General features: G+C 38.7%; 1 protein-coding gene across 3 annotated transcripts in view; it reads right to left on the reverse strand.

Annotated features, from left to right (window-relative positions):
* Nucleotides 1-76: 76 nt before the first annotated feature.
* The window catches only part of CRYBG1 (crystallin beta-gamma domain containing 1), a 68,897-nt gene continuing 45,964 nt past the window's right edge, over nt 77-23,009 (reverse strand). For 2 of the 3 annotated variants that reach the window (XM_052781395.1, XM_052781396.1), the window contains exons 14-22: nt 19,482-19,608; nt 19,259-19,291; nt 16,839-16,948; nt 16,443-16,572; nt 12,601-12,740; nt 10,125-10,248; nt 8,768-8,926; nt 5,759-5,921; nt 77-2,908 (exon numbers count right to left, since the gene is read on the reverse strand). In XM_052781395.1, the coding sequence (XP_052637355.1) occupies nt 2,820-2,908; nt 5,759-5,921; nt 8,768-8,926; nt 10,125-10,248; nt 12,601-12,740; nt 16,443-16,572; nt 16,839-16,948; nt 19,259-19,291; nt 19,482-19,608 (1,075 nt within the window). In that variant the 3' untranslated portion in view covers nt 77-2,819. Of the gene's footprint in view, nt 2,909-5,056; nt 5,153-5,758; nt 5,922-8,767; nt 8,927-10,124; nt 10,249-12,600; nt 12,741-16,442; nt 16,573-16,838; nt 16,949-19,258; nt 19,292-19,481; nt 19,609-23,009 lie in introns of those variants that run through there. The other variant, XM_052781397.1, reaches the window with a different exon arrangement.

Here is a 23,009-nt window from a genome sequence, read left to right on the forward strand (position 1 = left end):
TTCTGCCCACAGTCAGTCCTTTACTGGTAAATTACACTTGAACATGAATTGGTACGTAGCAACTGTTTCTTCTTTAAAAGCTCACACAGGATGCATAATTTAAAAAAATAAAGTCTTGTTTTAGAAAAGCCTCTTTGATTCCTTCATACTCTGCCTGTTAATAACTGTTAATATGCAGACAAGAAATACTAATGCCCCTTAGGTATTTCTACATGAAAACCATGTTAAGAATGTAGTTGTGACTTTCGCAGAACACCCTTTCACTCTCAGGATAAGAGGAACAGCTGGCAGCATTTTCAGTTTGTAGATCTTGGAGCTTTTATTTTCCAGATGTTTTAGCCAAGTCCTGAAATGGTGAGGCACACTTTTATCTAATTGTCCATATGAAACTTGTGCTGTCCTCTTTTCCTTGGCCTTTCCTAGTTCTGTTCACCTTATATTAATATATGTTATTACTCAATCTAGTTCGTTCTCAGAACCTGTAAACTTTTCCTGTATTAAGTGGTCACATTGCTGTCTCAAGACTGGTACTTTAATCTTGATATGGCAAATCTCTCATAGCATAACTAATCCAAGTAGAAGCATGGAACAAAATCAATCTGTAACTAATAATTATGCTAATTGCCTAACTCCTGGCACAGATTCAGCTGACTACAGTGTTTATGCAGGTAGGCTAGACACAGTTTTTGTCAGTAATCAAGAGACCATGTTCGTGCCATGCCCCCTGTCACTGCTAGTGGGGATGAAGTGCTTGAGGGGCTATGTGTCTGTTAGTCTGTTTTTAAACTTACCATTTTGCTGGAGATGGGCTATGGTGTGACTTCCCCTGCAATTACACAGGTGGATTGAAGGAAAGTGGTAACCTCTTAATTGAGAGCTGCACATTTACTGTGGTGCAGCTACAGTGATGGAAAAACCAAGTCATGCAGTTCTTCCACCAGGGGACAGAAGCAGCAGCCTTGTGAACTGTGGCCGCATGTACAAATGCACTGAAAACATGCTTGTACAGGAGAAGCATCCATTCCTCAGAGCCTGCAGCTATTCCACATCACGTATTCATTCCTCATTAGCTAGCTGTTGCAGAGGAATTATGGACAGAGAAGGGCACAAGACAAAAGGCAAAACTAACCATAAAACGTCAGCTTTCTACCTTTAAAAATAATTTCAATAAAAAGTTACCTAACAAATTTATTTGTAAAATGCTATATTATATATAGCAAGAGCACATGACTATGACAAAGTACCACTGTTTGGAACCAATAACAACACATTTTCTATGAAGAACTATAAGCAGCACATTTCAGAGCAACAAAACTTCAGTATGTCTGTACAAAAGGAGGAAAATTAGTAAGGCACTTCCTCTAGGGTGGTAACAATAAAAGCACCAGTATCCTTTGAGGCAATATAATAGTAATGAAAATGTTAATTTTAAACAGACTTACTATGCAAGACAAAGGCCTGGATGCTCCTAGGAGCAGCTTGTAATAACACTGGTCTAAGCCAGAACAAAACACAGCAGCATAGTACAAGACTTTGTTTGTATTTTACCTTTTTGCCAACGTTATTAAGGAAAACTAACAAAACCAGGTTAAGAGCAGGGCAACAGAAGAACCTCCTGCAGTCATTAGTATGTCTTACTTGTCACGAGCTCTTCACTAGACCAGTAACACTTACTTTGAATGGGCACAGCCCTTGTGACTGGGCACATATCCAGGCTTGGCTACGCCCCTTACTAGAGCAGCATGATGCTTCTGCCCAGCAGCAACCGAGAGCCAGCAGCCTACTGTGGACGTTGCTCTCCAACATCACCAGAAATACTTGGGAGTCTGGCATTCTCCATGGTAAGCCCAACAGGGAGTGGCTGAAAAACTAAGTAACCACAATGCTTAGGTGCTGTTGCAGTCATCTTTAGTGATGCTTTCCCTAAGAATTCTTTTTCCTACGTGATTTTGGAGTTCAGGAAGACTATACTTACTGGAACGGTTTTATAATGTAAAAATCTGACTTGGCAAATAAGTAAAATACCCATAAGTCACAAAGTTAGGCAGCCTAGAAAATGGGCAAGTTCTTCACATTCCGATGCATCCTGTTGCCAGCCCTCTTTTTCTAACAAACTTCTACTAATTTACATCGTCTCTACATGAGAAAAATCTACAATTTTTTCTTAATTTAGGACTTACTGTATTAGCATACTAACTATATTTGAAGCCACATGTTAAAAAACTCTTTGGATATGCTGTGTGCTAGCAGTCTTTAAACTTTCAGTAAACATAAGTTTGTTCCAGTGAAACAAATATATTAATTTCCAGTAGTGAATATTTCTCTATACTACAGCCCATAGGTCCAAGTTGCTATACTCACATACATACTACACTCCTGTCCTTTATAAAATAAGCTTTAGTTATTTTTTTAGCCCTTCTCTCAGTTAAAAAAAACATTTTAAAAATAATTTTAAGTTACGCTTATTGATTATTCTGGATTAACTATTCACTGACACAGCAGCAGCTCCATGGGGTCTCTCTCACCTTTAGTTCTTCCACTCTAGCCCAAGGTATACTACCACTCTCTATATCACATTAGGTTGTGATGATTTAAAAAAAAAAAAAAAAAAAAAAAAAAAAGGTTGAGAGATACTCAAGCTTTTGTAGGGATAATAATCTTAGATAGAGAGGTAAAATCATTCTGTTGCTTGTTCTTTTTAAAATTGCAAAGAAAAGACAAAGCTGTCATTGTTGATCCTGTATCCTTCAGAGATGGCAGTACCAATTCTAGTGTCAGGAATAGTGGCTAATTCAAACGTCATGTTTGCTTGTTTGGCTTTATACAACTAGTGGTTCCCAACACTGCGTTAGCTTTTCTTCGTTGACTGTGTTGACAACAACATGGTCACGATCATATTGTGCACCCCCTGTAAAGAAAAATTTCAAAGAGTGTAGATTATCTTTGAAATAAGAGACATGTACTCTAGGTTTCAGGGCAAATCCAGTAAGTGCTGGTGTAGACAGTTTCTCTTCTCCCCAAGGCATTGAAAAGACAAACTCATTTTCATCACTGCCTGCTTTTGGAATTAATTTTGAAACAAGGGAGTCTGCCTGCTCCTCTCCACCCCTTCAGTAATTCAGTACCTCAGCTCTTTCAGCCTGGATGGGAAAGGAAGTAAACACTGCAATACAGTCGAGTGTAGCTCCTTTAAGACTGTCACTTCCCAAAAGTCAAACTTGACTGTTTAGTTTCCCCTCAACAGTTGTCAGTTGTCACTTCGCTCTAAGGATGATGTTTACATGATGAAATAAGTCCTGCTGCTAACAGACAATACAAGCTTGACCACACCAGGGACAAGGTCTGGTACTCATTTACTCTTCGCTATTATAATCCTGTATTTTGACCAGCTGCATCAGAAGTCACCATACACAGAATATCACCCAATGTTCAGCTGTTTCCACTGGCAGCTGAACACACCTGAATGCAGAATACAACCCTTTCTTGGAGGGGCTTAATTTACTCACATGATGCAATTCCAAACATGTTCCCATAGAAGAGCAACATTAGTATTCTGACTTATGAAACTCGGAAGCAAAGAAACATTTGACTAGAGCTGAAAGTCAGGACTGACTTTTTTCTCAGATCTAGTACATACTGCAGCAGTGTAGGACACGTGCATCTCATGTAGTACAACACACCTGCAATAGCAGGTAGTACTCCCAATGGAAGCAGCCATCTGAGCCAACCATTTATACAGAGCACCAGGACACTCCTGCAGACACTGTCTTTTATTCTGCAGCCCTATAGCCTCACCCTCCCTGAACGAGCAAAAGGCAAGCCTGGCAGCTGAAAGCTTGATGAGTGTTAACAAATCTGGATTCTAGCAGATCTCAGGAAGAAATATGCTAGGCACCTGGAGTCCCGCATGGGCAGGCACATTCAAGAGCAGCTCTTTTGTACTAAGCAAATGCCATCTCAAGCACCTTAGCTGTTCTCTGTTTCAGGAATCTGGGGGAGGCTTTGTGGTGCCACTGTCCCAAATCAGAAAGGTCTCTGAGCAGGTTAACACCAACACGATTTCTCTCCTTGCCATCACCACGCAATTACTAAAAAGCAGTAGAGATACATAGCAGAAACACTTGCAAATTTCTTCAGAAAGAGGGGAAAAAGAAGGGAATACCAGATCAAATACTCCCACAGGAAAAAAACCTAAGCAGCAGCTACAAAAAAATAACATTAGCTACATAGCTCAGTTATCACTGCAAGCACAAAAACTATTTTGTAAGCCGTGTCTGATAGAATGTAAACATAACGGGAACAGATGGGATATTTTTCAGTGGAAAAAGAGACTATTTACTTTGGCAGAGCAGTGCTCTGGACAAAGCTTTGTGCTATGCCAGCATATCCACAAGGTGGCATTGGTAACTGCACAGTTGAACAACTGCATTCATTTGCAGAAGAATTCATTAACGCTCAACTTGTGTCAAGAATGGATCAACAGAATTGGCGGAAACAGGTAAAGTTCCTACTAGGCCTTCTCAAATAAAAGCTAAATGTACGTACTCTTTCATATTTACCATACAGATTTACTTCTTTTTAAACTAAGAGTGCATCTATACTTTTCATCACCAGACCTATCCATTGTTAAGTTCTTCAGTTAGAAATGCAGGATACATAATTGCTTTTAACATGATTAACTGAAGACAAGGCAGTGTAATAGTGTTTCTGCTTGTTTGGTGCAACTCAGAACTGACTTTAGAAAAAGGTATGCAGAGTCATTGTGACTAAAGATTCTCCGTTGAACTGGAGTCTTTTTGATAAATTTATAATTAATCATCACTAGCTTTCTGTGGCAGTAAAGAGAATTATTTGTGCCAGTGTTGTATTATGGTCAGGCATTAGGTAACCCTTTCCCCACAGTTCTGATAGTCCTGTCCTTTTTAGTTCTAAAGTGCTGACTGACTCTGGTTTTTTTGTTTTGTTCGTAATTGCTGTAATTAATGTCACAGCATCAATGCAAAATTGATTTTAAAATGGCTAAAAAAACCCCCAACAGCTATAGAAAATGATTACTCCCCCCCACCTGAAAATGCAGAGTTATGTAAGAACATCTGATTATGCTAATTTTGCTAATCCTTCCATTTGCTGCTTTTTCAGACTTTCTATGAATCTATGAAAACAAAGTTCAGAAACAGTATCTACATGAGTCAAATTGCTGTGACAAAAGCGACTGTAAAACACAGATCAAGTGCGCACAGACCTTAGGCTGCTATGGCAGAATCTCATGTTCGCAATAAAGGTATAGCCATTAATAAACAAATGAAAAAACTTTTTGCATCTAATCACATCAGTGTAGAAGCCTGCCTTTGCTTTCCTAATATCCTTTGGCTATTGCATCTACAACTACTATATAAGAAAATTTGCTCTATACAAATTAAAGATAATGAGAAGCCAGGTTTTTCTTGCTTCAGCATTTTAAATTATATTCACGTCACGCAGTGCCACGTAAAATTAACTGAGGATATCTACAGTGAGTGGACACTGGGAATACAAGATAAGCAAGTACTGTGAGTTACTAAACTCTATGTAGGAAAAATGAAATTAAGTCCTAGGGCCTATATAATTCAGGAGGTCAGACTAGGTAATCATGTCTTTTTTGATTCTAGATTAAAGTCACTATAACACCATCCTTAATTTATAGGCACGTTTAGTGCCTATCCTACTGTAAATACCATGTAATTAAGACACAATGTAATGAGATAACACATTTGCTTACCTTTGATATCTAAAACCAGCTTGGGTTTCATCTTGCTATAAATCCTGCCATCAGGACTAATACGCCAATATTGTTTGTCCTCATTCCGCTCAAATGACAGACCAAGTTTAGAGCCAGGAGTTATAAGATTTCCAACAATTGTCAAGCAGCAATCCTCTGCCATCTGTATCGTCAGAAAGGCAACAGCAATTATTCAAACGGCCTTACTTCTAGTATCCACTGTTTTTTAATCAGACAGGAGAGATGTCAGCAGATGAGAATAGGATCTAGGAACTACTTTCCCTAAAGGAATGCATTTTTGCCCCAAACTCGAGACTACTTATTTTTGTTCTGGTTTCTGCTGACACTGTCCACTACATAAGAACATTAAAATAACCATGCTGTATCAGATCAAAAGGTAAGATTAGCACCTGCTTCTAGCAGTGGCCAATAACAGGTGCCATGGAAGATAACATTCACTCTGCTCTTGTATGCAGTATGTTCCTGGTAATCTCTCCCAGTCTACAGCTATTTCCAGCCCAGAGACTCTTCCATGCAGAGCAGGTACCTTTAATACTCAGATGGTTTCTGTCCCGTATGTGAATTTGTTAGTCACTACCCACTGAGATCAATGTAACACTTTTACATGACCACCCTTCTGTATCATAACCCTTCTGTGGCAAGCAGTTCCAAATCTTAACTACTACTATAAAAAAAAAAAAAAAAAAATCTGATAGCCAACTACTAGTTTTATTTGATGTTCTCCTCCCCGCCCCTTCCCCTCCCTTATTTTAAGTGATGTCCTGTCCATGCTATATTTGCGGAGACTTCAATCATATCACCCCTCAAACTGCCCCCATTGCAGGCTAAAAAGTCCTGGCTATTTTGTCTCTTCCTTGTATAGGTGCCCTCTGTCTCCACTGTGCATCCTTTTTTTGTTCTTTAATCATTTCTACTTCTGCAATAACCTTTTGAGATAAAGCACATAACTGCACAGTCTCGAGTGTATGAATTTCACAGTTTATCACGATAATATTTTCTTCTTTGTTCTATATTCTTTTCCTAGTAATTTGTATTACTTGATTTCAAAACTCTGCAAATTTTTTTATGGTTAAAAAAAGAACTGGCAAAAATCAAGCTCACGTGAAAAGAATATTAAGGCTGTATTAGTATTACATTAGTTAATTATTCTGCGTGAACAGTGATTTTCAATAGATCACCATAAGCCACCTTGTAACTTCTGAATGGACTTCAGTGGCAGATTAAACAAACATCCATCTGCCATTGTTGATATGGCTCTAAATTATTAAATATACAGTTCTGAAGAAGTAGTACTCTTACTATCATAACCTAGAATTGAAGTAAGTCGATTTAGTTCTGCAGTTCTGAACTTCTCATCTGTATCTAAAAACGTTCTCGAGTGGGACTTGGAAGACTCAAAGCTTACACATTAGGTCACTAGGCCACTACTTCACCCAGCTCCAAGGAACTCATGAAGAATAAGGAGACCTGAATTCGTATCTGCTGTTCATATCTGTTTCTGAGAAAATCAGCAGAATGACTTTCATATCCTGCTTACTGGTTATCCCACCTACCTAAAACAGCCCTTCCTTGAAAACCTTAGGCATACCTCAAGGCACTGTGACTCAGTCAGTGAGATGACCTAAGCTTACAGGAAGAAAGGCACAAGTTCTTCCAATGACCTATGTCTGCCTATATGCACATACCTACCCACCCACGAGCTTAATTTTTCTATTTAAAATGTGGGGAAAAACAATTTTTTGTGCAAAATACATTTACTGCCATTCAAAAGAAAGATGGCAGAGCTCTGTAAGAGTTCAGTCATTTGAGATCAATGTTGCCAGCCTGCACTCCGCACTAAGCTACCTGATTGCTATAAGCACGAACTGTGTATTTTCTATGCATAGAAAAACTGCTTTATGAGATAGAGAGACAGAGACAAAACCCAAGAGCATTTATCCAAAGCCATATAATACCACACTGTCTCAATACGAATACTTTCAGTGAAATGTTTGAGAGGCACTGTCAAGAGAGAAGTCTTTTGTATGCGATATTAAAGCTTTCAGCTCACTTTGCATCATTTTGCTGTCTGCGTAAATCCCTTTTACTACAGCATGTGTCCTGTAAACATGTCCAAACAATGCCTTAGCTTATTAACAGTAAGATTCTTCCCTCCAGCATAGATGACATAGTTATAAATGGCTCCTTTGAAGTTGTACAATCCTATAGAAAAAGTTCACATGATTCTTTGCAGTCAAGCTGTTTAACAGTATTAAAGTAAGTTAATTTTCTTTGGCCAGCATCCCTACCTAAGACTGTTCATGCTTAAACATTATGAACTGCGCATACTTCTGCTCACCTCAATGACAATTCGCACATGGTTAGTTTTATGGACTGTGAGAAAAGTAGGACTTAATTTGGAAACTTGCACAAAAGAATGGAAAAGGGATGAATTCAACAAATACAGGGATAACCAGAAAAAAATGAAACAAAAAACCAAGAGTAGGATTTTATCTTTAAGCTTCCCTGAATGCAGAAGAGGATATAACCTACATTACACTAATCGACCCACCACAAGGTATGCATAGTTCAAAATATTATCAGGAATGGTCTGCATTTTAGAAAGTCTCCCCTGCTTTGACACTTTTGTGATTATTTCTACCATGGAGAAATAGGGCATGAAAGCAGAAGGAGCTCATGAAGAGCAAGACAATGATCTTCTGGTGTTGATTGTACTTATGAGGCTACTATTATTTAGGGGAAAAGTAAATCATAACTAAGATCTCTCAAAATTTCAATTACATCAAAAAAGGTATCATGCAACTAGTTCATATCACCTGAAAAATCCAGAGTTCAATAAAACAAAACAAACCCCTACAAAAAGATCATATTACATCTGGAACAGAATAAGCCTATAAAATAAATTGAGATGATACAGTAGGAATTGAATTCAGAAAGCCCTGCTATTGGAAAGGAAAAGAGAAAATTCACATTGAACTTGAACCTCACCCAGCATCTTATGAATCCATCCTGATAAACCCAGATTTGATCATCTGAGTCTGTATCTTCTGCAACCTGTATTCTGAGAAGATTCAGATTGTCTAAGTTTCCATCAGCTGACATGAATTTTCCCGTTTCCTTGTTTCGAAGCCTGAAGTACACACGTTTCTGCAGAAAACAACAGAACTCTTCAACCACAGTCTCAGTGCAGAAACACACCCTGCTCTTATTAACTTCAGAGCAATTACTGCTCAGTGCTGAACGCTGTGCCTCCCTGTTTCTTTCAGAAAGCTTAACTTTTCTATTTTAGAACTTAATTCTAAAGTCCATAAATGTCTAGGACAAGCCAAGCTTTGAGAACTTGCCATTCTGCATGGAGAGTTTTAGGCTTTCCTATGCAGTGAGATCAGCACACAGTGGAAAGCTAAGAATTTCTAATTCAGAGCAGCACTAACTTCTCTCTGCTAACTTCTTGTATAGATACTCTTAGCTTTCATTAAGGGAGCACTTGTGCAGCGCTGCTTATTTCACTGGCAGCAAGTATTACACTGCACATTCATGCTGTGGCTTGTTACATATTAACATTTCTGTTTAGACAAGCTCTCAGCCAGGGCAGCCAAAATGCATTATTCCAACTCTGCTTAAGGCTATACAAAGACAACGTTATGACAGCAAGCAAATGCATTTGGTTACAGGTACAAGTAATCTGTGAATTAGAAAAAGTTGTTTCCTTAATAAAATATGGCTCAGCAAGAACCTCAAATGTTAAAGCTCACAGGACTGCTGCAGCATTGGACCAAATCACATGGTCCTTATTTAGAAAACAAAGTGAAAAGGACACCACGAGAATAAGTTCTGCATTAGATTTGCAAATTATTCTGCCAAGTAATAAGCAGGGAAGGACCTTCCCCCCCTAAATCAACACAGTATCACTACTAATTGAAGTATCCAAATTTGTTGACCAATTTTCTTGTTGTTCCAAAAAATAATGCAGATAGTACAGATGTACACCAGTGACCAGTTTGGACACTAATTACAAAACAGCTTAAAATAATTTATATATAGTAGTTATAGCCATTATTTGTTAAAATAATTTAGCCAATCCTTATATGCTGTCTTCTGTACTTTGGTTTAAAGTATATGCTTAATGAACAGTTTAAGCAGTAGAACTGCAAAGCCTTGTAGCATAATCAAATAGCTTTTATTACAAGCAAAACTGTAGAGCGATTTCTTTACACAATTGCCATTGCTGAAACTTGTGACATGCATCAAGACTGTAACATTGGTTTCAGCTGTATAATATCCCCCCAACCCCATTACAAAATATAAATTAGTACTTGACAATCTCATGTCAGAGCCTACTCACCTGCAGTAAAGGTCTCAGAGAACCTATCTGACAATAGCCACTCACTTTATACCAATCTGGAATTTCATTCGGTGATAATAACATCTGACGCCCCCTGTAATTACTATGCTCATAAATTATCCATCTATAAGAAAAAAGAAAAAAAATAAATAATGCTTTTACTGCCAAATCCTGCTTTGGAATCAATAAATGGGTTTAATAGAAATCTGTCCCACAAAGTAGTAGTGTTTAGCTTTGGAAAGCAAATGACCTTGTTTTTAACAGGTCTTCAAAAATAATAAAATCACATCCTGATTTAGATCAACCGCAATAAGATGAGTACACTGGAGTTCACATTTTAAAGTCCTGTCATTTAAAAATTACAAGCTGAATGAAACAAAGCATTTTCTTGCCTTAAAGGGAGAATCCAACATTTAAATATCATCTGTTTCAGCAGGTACTGTGACTCCTCAAGGAGCATATACGTATATGCTACATATGCTGTATATGCTAGATTGCTGCATTTCCAGAACCAGTAGTTCTGTGTATCTTAATTTGGACAGGCCTGACCCACACGGGAAAGAACTACTAGGGATGCAGACTGCAACAAGCAAATACTGGAATTGCAACAGGGTGAAGTTCTCTAGGGTATTTTGATAGAAGTTTTATTTCAGAACACCTTTCTTCTTTCCAAATACCGGGGTGGGGGTGGGGGCTGAGGGGAGGAAAAAGACAGACACAGAGAAAGAGAGAAAAAGCATGTAGAAAAATTTTAGCATTCCTTAGCACACATCCAACTGTGCTTATAACCACATTGAGAGCAACCTGTCAGAACCTGACTTCTGCTTCTCTACTATTGGCACAAGCAGTGAATTACAACTTTGAATAGACTTTGAAATAGGCTGCAATACAGTACAATTTGTTGAGTTTTCTGACACTGATTTGCTGGGACTGTCCAATAGCCATAGGTTTTTGAGTACATGAACACTCAATATGCACGTTTTCCTGTTACCTCCTTTCCTGTGACTGATTTGTCAGTAGACATCTACATCCAGAAGAAGCACACTCACCTTAATTTTGGTCCTTTTTCACAGTCTAATACACATCTACCCCCAGGTATGAAATCAAGAGAATTATAAATGGATGTCTCTTAGCAAAGGAAGAGAAGACGAAAACCCCTTCAATAAGGGAGGCAGTAGGGGCAAGAACACTCTGAAACCTGTATTTTGACACATTTCAGCAGCTGACACCGCTATATGAAATTAGAATTTTCATATCATACTCTATATGTTTCCAGTGATCAACCAGAAAAAACATATATATTCACTGGACAGGAAACACGCACAATTCACGACTCCATTACCTTGAATCATGGTAACCATGCTCTTGGCAAAGAAGTAACTTGATGTTTGACTTCGTGTTATGGAAAGTGAGAACCAACTATACTGTGGTTATGGTGAAAGATACTGAAGTCTCAGGAGACTTAAGAATACAAAGCATGTACCTCTTCTTATGATTTTTAGGTTTCAAACTTCAGTTCAGTGTGCTAAGGAAACCCTTTGACCAGCTTATCCAGATGGGGAAAATGGTTTGCTCTACAGATCTGGTATTAGCTATCCACTTGAGGGCAGTCTTAAGCTATCCAACTGCATCTCTCTAGCACACACCTTGGAAATTTACCTCTTCGAAAGAACACATTTAAATGCAAAGCAACAGTAACCTGAATCTATCATTAAAAAAAAAAGTCACATTATTCAAGTTAGAAAAAACCTGAACATATACGTGGGGCAAGTATCTTGGAGGTAGAGGTTAACAACAAACAACACAAAAAGAGAAATTTAACAGATCTGCTGAAACACTGGAAGAAGATAGCACAGTAGTTTTCAAAATGCTTCCAGACAGTTTTTAAACTTCATCACAGACTTTTTTTTACATGATCTTCAAAAAGGAAATTTAGAGAACACAACTCTTAAAAAAAGCTAACGGATTTAACCACTAGGTTTACAACCAAGAGTCTGATCCATTTCCTGAAGGGATTATAAGTAATGCCAGAAGGGGCCAGATCATGATCTGAGTGTACCACTGTGTCCATAACATCTAGGTAAAAGGATGAACGTGAAGACTTAGTAAAACATTTTGAACTTATGATACAGATCACAAACTGAATGATTTTTTTATGACTGGGACCTAAACCAAGAGCACAGAATTTGGTTTTAAGGTTGCTATGCAAGCTGGCTTTTATAATATGGCATGAGAGAAGACACCAGTTTCCTTGTGAGCTTTATTCAAATTCATTTCAACTTCTACCACAGGGCACCAGTCAGTGACAACATGTTGTTGAAACAGGATGTGAAAAGGTTCTGTAAGAAGAAACCACGTTAATGCACTGCACACCTTATGATATTCTAATTTTATAGTCCTTGGTTTCCAACACCTGTAATTTTTCTGTTGGATAAGTAGATCATTCTAAAGAATCAAAAAGTAATTTTAAACTTACATGCCACCAAGTATTTGAACTGAAGCTATTTGAGGATTGTATCCCAGGAACTGGAGATTTAAGATTTCTGTACTGAATTCCATTTTCTTTCCTTGGAAACCCACCTTTTCAAAAAGAGCTATGCACGGCTCAGACAGCTCCTGCAAAAGGAAGATGAGCACTTTTATAGCATGTTAGAATGCCAGATGGTGACTGTGAACATCATTACTCCACACAGCCCTTTTATTTCAGAGGTTTCTTCTTGACTGTTTAAGACCAAAGACCCCGAATAATGTTTTTGCTCTGCAACAGGTTACTTAAAGTAATAAAAAGCCCTTATACTAAACACACAAGGGATCTTCTTGCATGGAACATAAAACTTCCTTATCTTAAGGTACACACAAATGTATCTGTGGTTGATTCTTGCATAATATCTTGTTTTAAAATAAATTTTAATTAATGCCATATCCCTCTACCATTGCACTAAACCCCACTCATGGTAGGAATTTTCATCTTCAGACCTGAACACACGTAAGGTAATATTGATTTCTACAACTTCAAACGATGACAGCCTTGTCAGCACTGCTTATCACTTACTGCTCTGATTTTTAACTCTTATAGTAGGTTATGGCAACATCAATCTCTCACTAGACAAAAGCTTCAAGATTCATACTTCTGAGGTGAAATTCATGACTCAAGCAAAAACTGTAACATCCGAATCCTCCAAACTGCTGTGGGGAGATGTTTCTTCTCCCTTTCTGTCAAAACACTTCTGGAGTCAAATGGATTCTGCCCACATGAAGCTCCCCGCATCACTGAATCCATTTAAAGCGTCTTCTAGATAATGAACCTTGGACTCTTTTCTGTGTGGCAAGGTACCTGTAGTGGACTGGAAATAACCTCTCACAATTAAGGCCTTCCCCTGCAAGCTGGTAGGTAAGGGTTTGAAATCCCTCAGGATAAAGTAAATTAAGCCCAAGTGTCCTGATGTTACAGTTTATACTCATAGACAGAAATGACCCTGCCACTCCCTTTCTCACCAGTCTTCCAGCAATGACTGCATAAAACCAATGCCATAGCCAGAAGAGCTCCTTCCTGCTGGCATGCGTTTGGCATGGTTGAAACACATCGACTGGATCGGGATGTCTCAACAGACTCCAATCTGGCCTCAAGCATGGAAACAGGTCCTCCAAGGCAGAGGTGGCTCTGTATACGCATGGCAGCGGATATCCATGCTTCCGTGTGACTCTGTTAGGTAAGACATGTCAACCAACTTCTAGACAGTGCTTAAATTCCTCTTTAATCTTCCTTTAGATGTTTCAGGGCCCAGATGACAATGTTGCACGAGTGTCACCATTATCTCTGCAGCAGTCCAGGTTATCGCACAGCAGCTAAGCTATGCTTCCTGATCACATGCATGCTGCTAGGCTGCGGAAAATGCTAGGAGAGGCCTTTCAGCTTACTCCAAAATCATAGTATGCTCATCCCCAGCATGAAAGGTTAACACCAGTTAGACTGTCATGCGTCATGACAGGTAAGGAGCCCAACAGGAACAGTTGCACCGTGATGATGTTGTGGTGTCTCTGACCCCTCAGCCCTTTTACAGACCTGCACCTGTGCTCTGAGACACACAACTGGTTAGGCAGCAGCCCTTGAGCCACATGCAATGCTTCAGAAATAATCTACTTACAAAGAAAACACAGAGGGAAAAGGAAATCCTTGAATTTTCTGCCACACCTTCCACTATGGGCATTTTTTAGATTCAGCAGCAACACTGTTACATAGAATGTTCCCCACACAGAGAAGTGCAAGCTCAGCTCATGAGTTTTCTTTCAGTATTTCCCATGTACTGCACAGTATGGAACTGGTGCTCCTGTGTATCTACATTTAGTTATTTCGCAGAGTTGCTCATTAAAAAGACGTATTTTCAGCATGACTGTTCAAGCATTAGCCACATTCACAGTTGTTTTTACAGTATGTTCAGGAAAAAGAACATGTAGCAAATTCAGGAAGGAAAAATGCTGTTTTCTGTCTGCAGCACAACCATGTGGAGCATGTAAAGCAAGCACAATCAAAGAAAGATACAGTAGTATAAAAAAACCAAACTCCTTGAGCTTATGAACAAAAGCCCTTTTAACTTTCACTCCCAAGTTTATCAAATATCCCTTTCATTTCCTTTTTTTATTGTCCCTTAGAAATGGAACCCTGCAAAGGGGAGTTAAACTAGATAAGTGTAGTAATGTTACATATTAAAATAGCAAAGGTCCTTCTTGTATAGAAATGTCACAGAAAAATCACAGTGAAAGTTATGGGACCAGCAGATGGTGGGGAGGAATTAAGATTGGCACTGCCAAAAAAAAAGTCCCCACATAAAACTGACAGGTGAAACCAGTATCTAGAATAATAAGGTTCAAGCTTTTGTAGTTATGAAAAATTAACAATATAATATGATCATTTCCACCTAACTTCTTATTCTCTGTATTCTGGTTTGCTAATACACTGCTGAGCGAAGCAACCCATTCTCCTCTGCTCTGCAGGTAGGAAGCCTCCGAAGAAGGAAGCAGCAGCACATGACTTGCACACAGGTGCAGCTCTGTGCTACTGTCTGAAGCGTGATAAGTTGTAGGGCTAGAACAAGCTTCAGAAGTTACAAGAACTTAAAGAGCCACAGAACTGGCATTTGGCTGTTTTAACACAACAGTCTCTGTCACAAATAATGAATCTTCCAAAAGCAAGCTGATCCTTCCACACTGAAACAAGCACTTTAAACCCAAGAACTCGATACTGACATGTACAAAAGAACCTATTTTAATTCATGATCACCCACCAAGCTTGGCTAGAAACACTTCTATTGTTTTTAATAGGACGTGTCTACTGGACAGCCAAAGAGTTCAGAAGGCAGACATACTTAACTGTAGATGTTTGTTTACACTGTACATCAAAATGCTCCAGAGACATGAAAGAGGATGACACATTTTAGTTCTCCTTTGTCAACTGCTACATCACTGACAGGTTAGCAAAATTACAGTGGAGTGCAATGAAGTTGCCAAATTCAAAGAAGAGAGTCAATAGTGTACTCCTCCTTTTTTAAAATGAGTACCATCTCTTCATATTGCTGTAAGTTCCTGGATTCTTGACCACATTTTGCTAGTAATTACTTTGATCTTAAAAAGATACTTGCAGATTCCCTAAGTGATCCATCATAATGATTGGTTGTAGGCTTGAGGAAACTGGTTCCTGGCCACTGATGAGTTACAAAATACGTAAACGTTGGTTAGTTTGTATCCACCAGGTATAACACCACCACTGTCTGATTTTGCCAAATGGCATCAAGTGTTGCTTTACTTTATCTAGAAGGGCACATTATTTTGTGATTAACTCAAATTGCATTTCCCTGATGATAGCAATAGTGGTTTATAATTACACGTATTTCATGCGAAGTTGCTTAGTTAAGTCTGCTTTTTTAATATGCATAAAAAACAAGGGCCACAGTACAGATATTTCTTCATACTGTCCTACTGACATTTCTCAACCCGCTCTAAGTGGTCTCTCTTACTGGGAAATAAAGAGTCTAGCTGACACATCCTTGACTCTTTTTACAGATGTCATTTTATAAGCTGTTATTAAGAACAGTGATCCCAGGCAGCTGTTTCTGGCATGTCCTCTCCTTTGCAAAAACAGCACAGAGGCAAAAAAACCTGACTGTAGCTAGGACATTTAACTGCTACTGCATAAAAAACCAACAACAAAAACACCCTCCTCTGTTGTCTGTGCATCCCTAGCATTTTTATTGTTGAAAAAAATGGTGAGGTCAGAGTCATCAGTGTACTTTACTTTACAATATTTCTAGTAGCTTTACTTACAATATTTATAATCCGTAAAGATTTCAGAACTACTTGGGGTGAACAACCCATTGCCATCAGGTCAGGATAGATTCCTTCTTCTAACACGTACTGGTTACCGGAGAATTCCTCCTGGTCATACACTATGCAGCTGCACAAAGGAGAAGAAATTGCCTCTTAAGAATTCTGTGCAAGTAAAACGATGCTAGTGTTTCTCAGTCTTTAGCAAGATGTACCAACAGAAACATTATTTACAATGTTTTGTCCTGACAAGCTAAAGATTGATGTGCAAACTGCGAAGCATTTTTCTCTGTAAGTCCCCATATATGAAACCACTTCAGGTGCTAGAAAGCTGGTTGCTTTTTTAAAACTTTTACCATTTTAGTGATTTTGCAATATTCATTCAGTATAACTTACCTGCCATCTAAAATTTTTGAGGACTTCACAGCAAATGAATCAATACATCTTGTGTTTTTTTCAAATATTTGGCAGTTACCCTTGAATTCAGGCTCTGAAAATAACTGGACCTTTAAAAAGTTACAAACATATTTAAAAACAATTCATGTCTCTACCATTACTTCTATAATTAGATTAAAACATACTTAAACCACCCAGGCTTCCTCAGTTACATAGATTTTTTGTTACCTCTTCAGTGTTGCAATCTTTGTTCAAGACAGCAAAGTAACAATACTAAAAATTACTTCTGGCTGTAAATCACTCAGTAACATACCTTCCTGGTTTCGGCTGGGATAGAGTTAATTTTCTTTCTAGTAGCTGGTATAGTGCTGTGTTTTGGGTTCAGTATGAGAAGAATGTTGATAACCACTGATGTTTTCAGTTGTTGCTAAGTAGTGTTTAGACTAAGTCAAGGATTTTTCAGCTTCTCATGCCCAGCCAGCAAGAAGGCTGGAGGGGCACAAGAAGTTGGGAGGGGACACAGCCAGGGCAGCTGACCCCAACTGGCAAAGGGGTATTCCATACCATGTGACATCATGGCCAGTATATAAACTGGGGGGAGTGGGCCTGGGAGGGATCGCTGCTCAGGAACTACCTGGGCATCAGTCAGCGGGTAGTGAGCAACTGCATTGTGCATCACTTGTTTTGTATATTCCAATTCCTTTATTATTATTATTATTGTCATTTTATTATTGTTATTATTATCATTATTAGTTTCTTCCTTTCTATTAAACTGTTCTTACCTCAATGCACAAGTTTTACTTTTTTTTTTTTTTCGATTCTCTCCCCCATCCCACTGGGTGGGGGGCAAGTGAGTGAGCAGCTGCATGGTGCTTAGTTACCAGCTGGGGTTAAACCACGACACATACAAAATAATTCACTAACAAAGATAGCTCCTTGGACTATCTGCTGGAGAAGATTTTTAAATTCCCACAGAATGACCAGAATAGGCACATCTTTAGTAAAGGGCCATAAATGTTCTGTTTTAGATTACTCATCCATTTAATCTCCAAAATACATACTCTTCCCACTAAATGAAAACTGTCTCTCAGAACATAAATGGCGCATAATCTTGGCAAACTACTCAGCATGCCAACAGGCATGGTATATATTCCCAGGGTAGACAGGCTTTATGTGCCTGTTAAGCTATAGTTACAGTCATGTCAGTTGTTCTTTCTCTGCTCAGAGGATAAGAAAAGATACGTCACCCAGAGTCTTTTGTCCTTGTTAAAAAGAAAAAAGTTTTGAAGCAACAAACCTGCTAATTTGGTTAGAGGATAATTAATCCTGATCACACAGAAGTCATTCACATTATCACATGCCTACCAGCTTTATTCACTCTTAACAGAGATACAAGTGTGGGCATGTACAGCGTTCTCCAAAGAGGAACGTGCTGACGAGGGATGCAGTTGACTACAAGCCATTACTTCTTTGTTTCCTTAGGATAAGGTCTTAATAGGCACATAATACATAGATGCAAATAATTTTTCATGTATATAGCTGAAAATAAGCAGCCTCGAGATTTTTATTCCATAGTTTATACATTATCCCTATGCAGGAGATTCTAGTGAGGCATGCTACTAATCAAGAATGCAAAACGAGACAGCTAAGACTTTTCTCCCCAGTTTTTAGTTCCACGACATACTCACCATTTTGACTGAAATGAAAATAAAAGTAACTTTGTACAGGGACAAACACAAAAAGATTCAGAATTATGAAAGGATGAAAAAAGCCGCCCATTAGCCTCGCTGTCAAAACTGCGTATTAGTACTTGCACATAGGAGACAGTCCAACGTAAAAATGTTAACTCACTGAACGGACAAGTTCTCCCTGCCATTTCCTTCTCTTAGTTACTGACAAAGATGGCATTAACTTTTAAGCACAACTCAGCAGTATGTGTGAGTGAACAAGATTCCCTTAAAGTGCAACCATGATTAGCAGAACTGTTAACCAAAAAACTAGGTTCAAAAGGAATTAAGTCACAACTGTGCCATGAACAAAATCATCTAACTTGTAGAGCCCTTGCCTCAGTAACAGAATCTAGGTACCTGCACCTCTGCGTAGAGGGCTGTGGGCTCCAACTCCTCAAAACAATCACTGATACCCCAAAACAGCTCACTTGCTGAACCAAAACATTGCCTGTGCCCTGAGAAAGTTCTGATGGCAGCTGTGTATTAAATCCCACCTTCCTTGGGCCTTAATGTGCCTTACTTAAGAGGTCTGGAAAACAGCCTTCCTTCATCTGCAGTTCTCACTCTTTATCTGACTGCTCAACCATCTATGCAAATACCTGGGTGTTACACTAGACAAAAAGCCATTCCTTTATTTATACATTACAGACGCTACACAGTATGTTTCATGAACTTAGAGGAGCATCTTACCTTGACTTTACCCCTTTCGCTTCCAACAATATCCTGCAAAAGTTTTTTGGGGGAAAAAAAAAAGGAAAAAAAAAATTTTAAACAGTGATAAAATAACAAACATAACAAAAGTTTACTATTAATCATTGTTTAAAGAACATAAATAAACTGAATTTGATAGAAAAAGTATAGCCCCAAATACTTCAGAGAAACCTGGAAAACAAGTATAAAATGAACTCCTTACCATAACGATGGGTTGAACTGAAGATATTTTGCAATTCTTTCCCCCCCATGCCTCAATGCTGGGATATAGCCCTTTAGCCAGTATATACTGCTCCCCCGTAAACTCAGGATTCTCATAAGCCACCCACCTAAGAGAGACAGAAAAAGAGGGCAATGGGTAAAAGTCACACTACTTTTCCAAAATACAGATGTACATACTCATTACTGTCTTAATGTAAGAACAAATAAAAAATTTCTCCCCTCAAGTACCGAACTGTGATGCTATTAAAACCCTAAACAAACCCATACATCTGATATTCCAAAACCCATGCAAATTTTGCTTACATTCACTCTACTATGTCAAAATGAATCAGAGTGAATTAGCTAAAGCAGACCACAAGTTCAAATACATCATCTGCTAGATATCCTAAAAGCTGTCTCCAGTAAGAATATTTTGAGATGTTTCACAATTCTATTATTTTATCTATTATTTTATCTTCTCTAGAAGAACAGACAGATACCAGCATACAATTTTTTGGATAAAACTAACTTTCAGAGTCATCTGGGCAGTAAAGATAGGAATACTGATTTTTAATGTTGCCTGTACCTACAGTTCAGTTGTGTTTAAGCAAACACACACCCCAACAGAAAGCTGAGCTGCAGCAACAGGCATATATGCTAATGAGAGCAGGCTGTTCCCTGCTAGGAATCACAGACATCAGCAGGAAGAACATCCTTGAAAGTTAAGCATTAAAACCATCACAGATTTGACCAGATTAATGTATTTTAATTCAAAGCCATTATTGTAACTACTCAGTCAGATCTCACGCCTGACACAGGCCACAAACTCAGATTTCTGCATCAAGCCCATAACTTCTGTCTCAGTCAGATTATGCCTTTTTGAAAGGCATTGAACTTTTGAGATATACACTTGAAGTATTAGAAAAGCAACCCAATCACTACATGTATCTCTCCAGTGTTCGATTACCCCTGCAGTGCTTTATTTCTAGTCTGAAGTATCCACTATCAGCTAGTCTTGCTATGCATAGTCTTACTACATTCAATAAACCTTCTATTACAGTGTTCTTCTAACCCTGGCTCCATACTGAAAGCCCAGATAATGCATTCCCATATTGGCACTACCTTTGGTTTTGTGATAACCTGCATAATGTCTGTTGCCTTTCACTGCTAGACTTCCCAAACTTTCCCATAATTACATTCTGGCTCTTTTTTAAACTCATCCTTGTTTTTTGTTTGTTTGTTTGAGTGCCGATATTAGAACTGGCCACAGTAACAGCTGAGTTTCATTCATTATATTTATGCAGGGATCAGGACACCTTGCTGGTTCCTGGTTCTACAAGATAATCTTCTACTCATAGTCAACCGGCTTTTAATTTTAGCCAATGCGTTGCATAACAAGTGTACACTAGGTTATGCCAAAACCCACTTTCAGTGCAGTCTTCTCACAGAGTTTCAACACCAACAAAAAATTTCACATCATAAAGCAGTAAAATGATATGGAACTTATAATTTGCAGTGGAGGCTAAGTCTCACCATGTAAATTCACCATAAAATGATCTATGTGTGTTGAGCAACTGGATCCTATTAAGTTGCAGTTTTATACCAAGAACAAATACCAGAGTCTCTGCAGATATAAGTGGGATAACTTCAAACTGAAATAAAGCTGCATCAACATGTATGTGCTGATAGTATGAACTTTGTATTACTTCTCCATGGCAAACATTCATATAGTGATTCACATTTATCACTATTTACATCTCTTCATTTGTCTCGCATATAATCAATTATTCTAACTTGTTACGCACTAATTACTTAAGGCATATTTCAAGGCATATTTCAAAATCACCTCACAGTAATTCATCAAAGAGACATCGGTATGTACAATAAATTCAGCAGACAGTTCAAATGTCTCAGGTGTGTCTATACCTGTATGCCACATATACCAAAAGCTGTGAATATGATGTTTCCTTAACCAATTGCTTCAGCAGATGTTCATTAGATTTTTCAACGCACAAATGCCAGGGTACAACTACAGTGCATGACAGTTTAACTTGATCGACATCTATGCAAACAAGTGTTTCTGATATTAAGTGAATGATAAAACATGCCAGATGCCTCCTAAGAATCTCTCCATAGCAGTTACTTCGTTTCTCCCATCCACAAAGAAGCCTGAATACAGAAGTAATCAATGTATCTCACTTGCACATGTTTATGTTGAAATCAATGGGATTTAAATAAGTACCACTCTCCCATGCAAGTCAGCCCATGCAGTTCAAGAGTTTCTAGAGTCAGGGCTTATTGGTGAAATACTTATGCTTTTCCACTTTATTCAGAAGCCCATACAAGCTGCTGAGAGTAGTAATAACATCAATGACAGGCAGCTGAATTCAGCACCAGGTAAACCTGTCAGACCTCAAGACTATCCCTAGGAAGGAACACTGCCTTAATCCAACTTCTGACTTAACAGAAAGGCCTGGAGAGCAAGACATCACCTCCGTATCTGAGCAAGAGAGTCACATCCCAGCTGCCAGGCACCACAAAAAACTAAGTACTCCTCTGCAGCACGGCCACAACCCCACCCCACAGGGAGCGCATTCTCCTAACACAACAGTTTTTGTAACCCCCAGCCTTACAAATTGCCTAAGTTAGGCTGAGCAACAGCCTAATCCAAGGTTGCTGGCAGTGTGGTCCTGGGGACCTTCACTCCCCTGCACCATCCATGCCCCTGGAACCAGAGATGTAGGCAAAAGCGTTGTTTATATATTGTTAGTACTATTACACACACAGTACCCTTCCCCAAAGCCTTCTATATATGATATCTAGGAAGCACAGCTCCAAACAGGGTCTGGAAGAACAGCCAAGAAAAGAACTCAGACACAGATAACTTGCCAAAAATCAGCTTTGCCCATGGTTAGCCCAGGATTCATCTTACCTAACTTTATCTTTTAAAGCATTGGCCATTTCTCATCACATATGCTCTTTCTAATGTTAGCTGAGAGGGGTAATCCCCCTTTTGCATTGCTCAGACTCATTTTAGGATAGGACAGATTACCTGAGTCCTAGAAGGACCTTGTCCCTCAGCTACAGAAGAAATGGCAACACCTTCATTAAACTAAATGCCACAGTTGTAAAAAGTAAGCTTTCAGGCACAGAAGCACTCCTTTAGGTCTGAAATAAGAACCCACAATCTTTAAAGCTTAAATACTACATGGAGACAATGGGTTTAAATTGGCCTATACATGCTAATCAGATAGACCAGGAGGGGCCAGGAAGTTAACTGGCACTTGCAGTTTTATAGCATGATTAACAGAGAGGATGAGGTAATAAAATCTCGTTTATAGGAAAGAGAGAAATCAGGTTCTTTATCATACCCCTTCATGCCTGTGATTCCTAGTATCCCAGGGACCTGTGAATTTTAATTTCATGACTCCTTGAAAGGTTTTTTGGAACGTCAGTTCAGCTCAGTTCAGAGATGGGGGGAAATGGAAGCTGTCTGAAATGTTCTCCCATGGGGTACCCAAGGGCTCTT

The sequence above is a fragment of the Harpia harpyja genome, chromosome 3 (genome assembly GCF_026419915.1).
Source record: "Harpia harpyja isolate bHarHar1 chromosome 3, bHarHar1 primary haplotype, whole genome shotgun sequence".
Taxonomy (NCBI): domain Eukaryota; kingdom Metazoa; phylum Chordata; class Aves; order Accipitriformes; family Accipitridae; genus Harpia; species Harpia harpyja.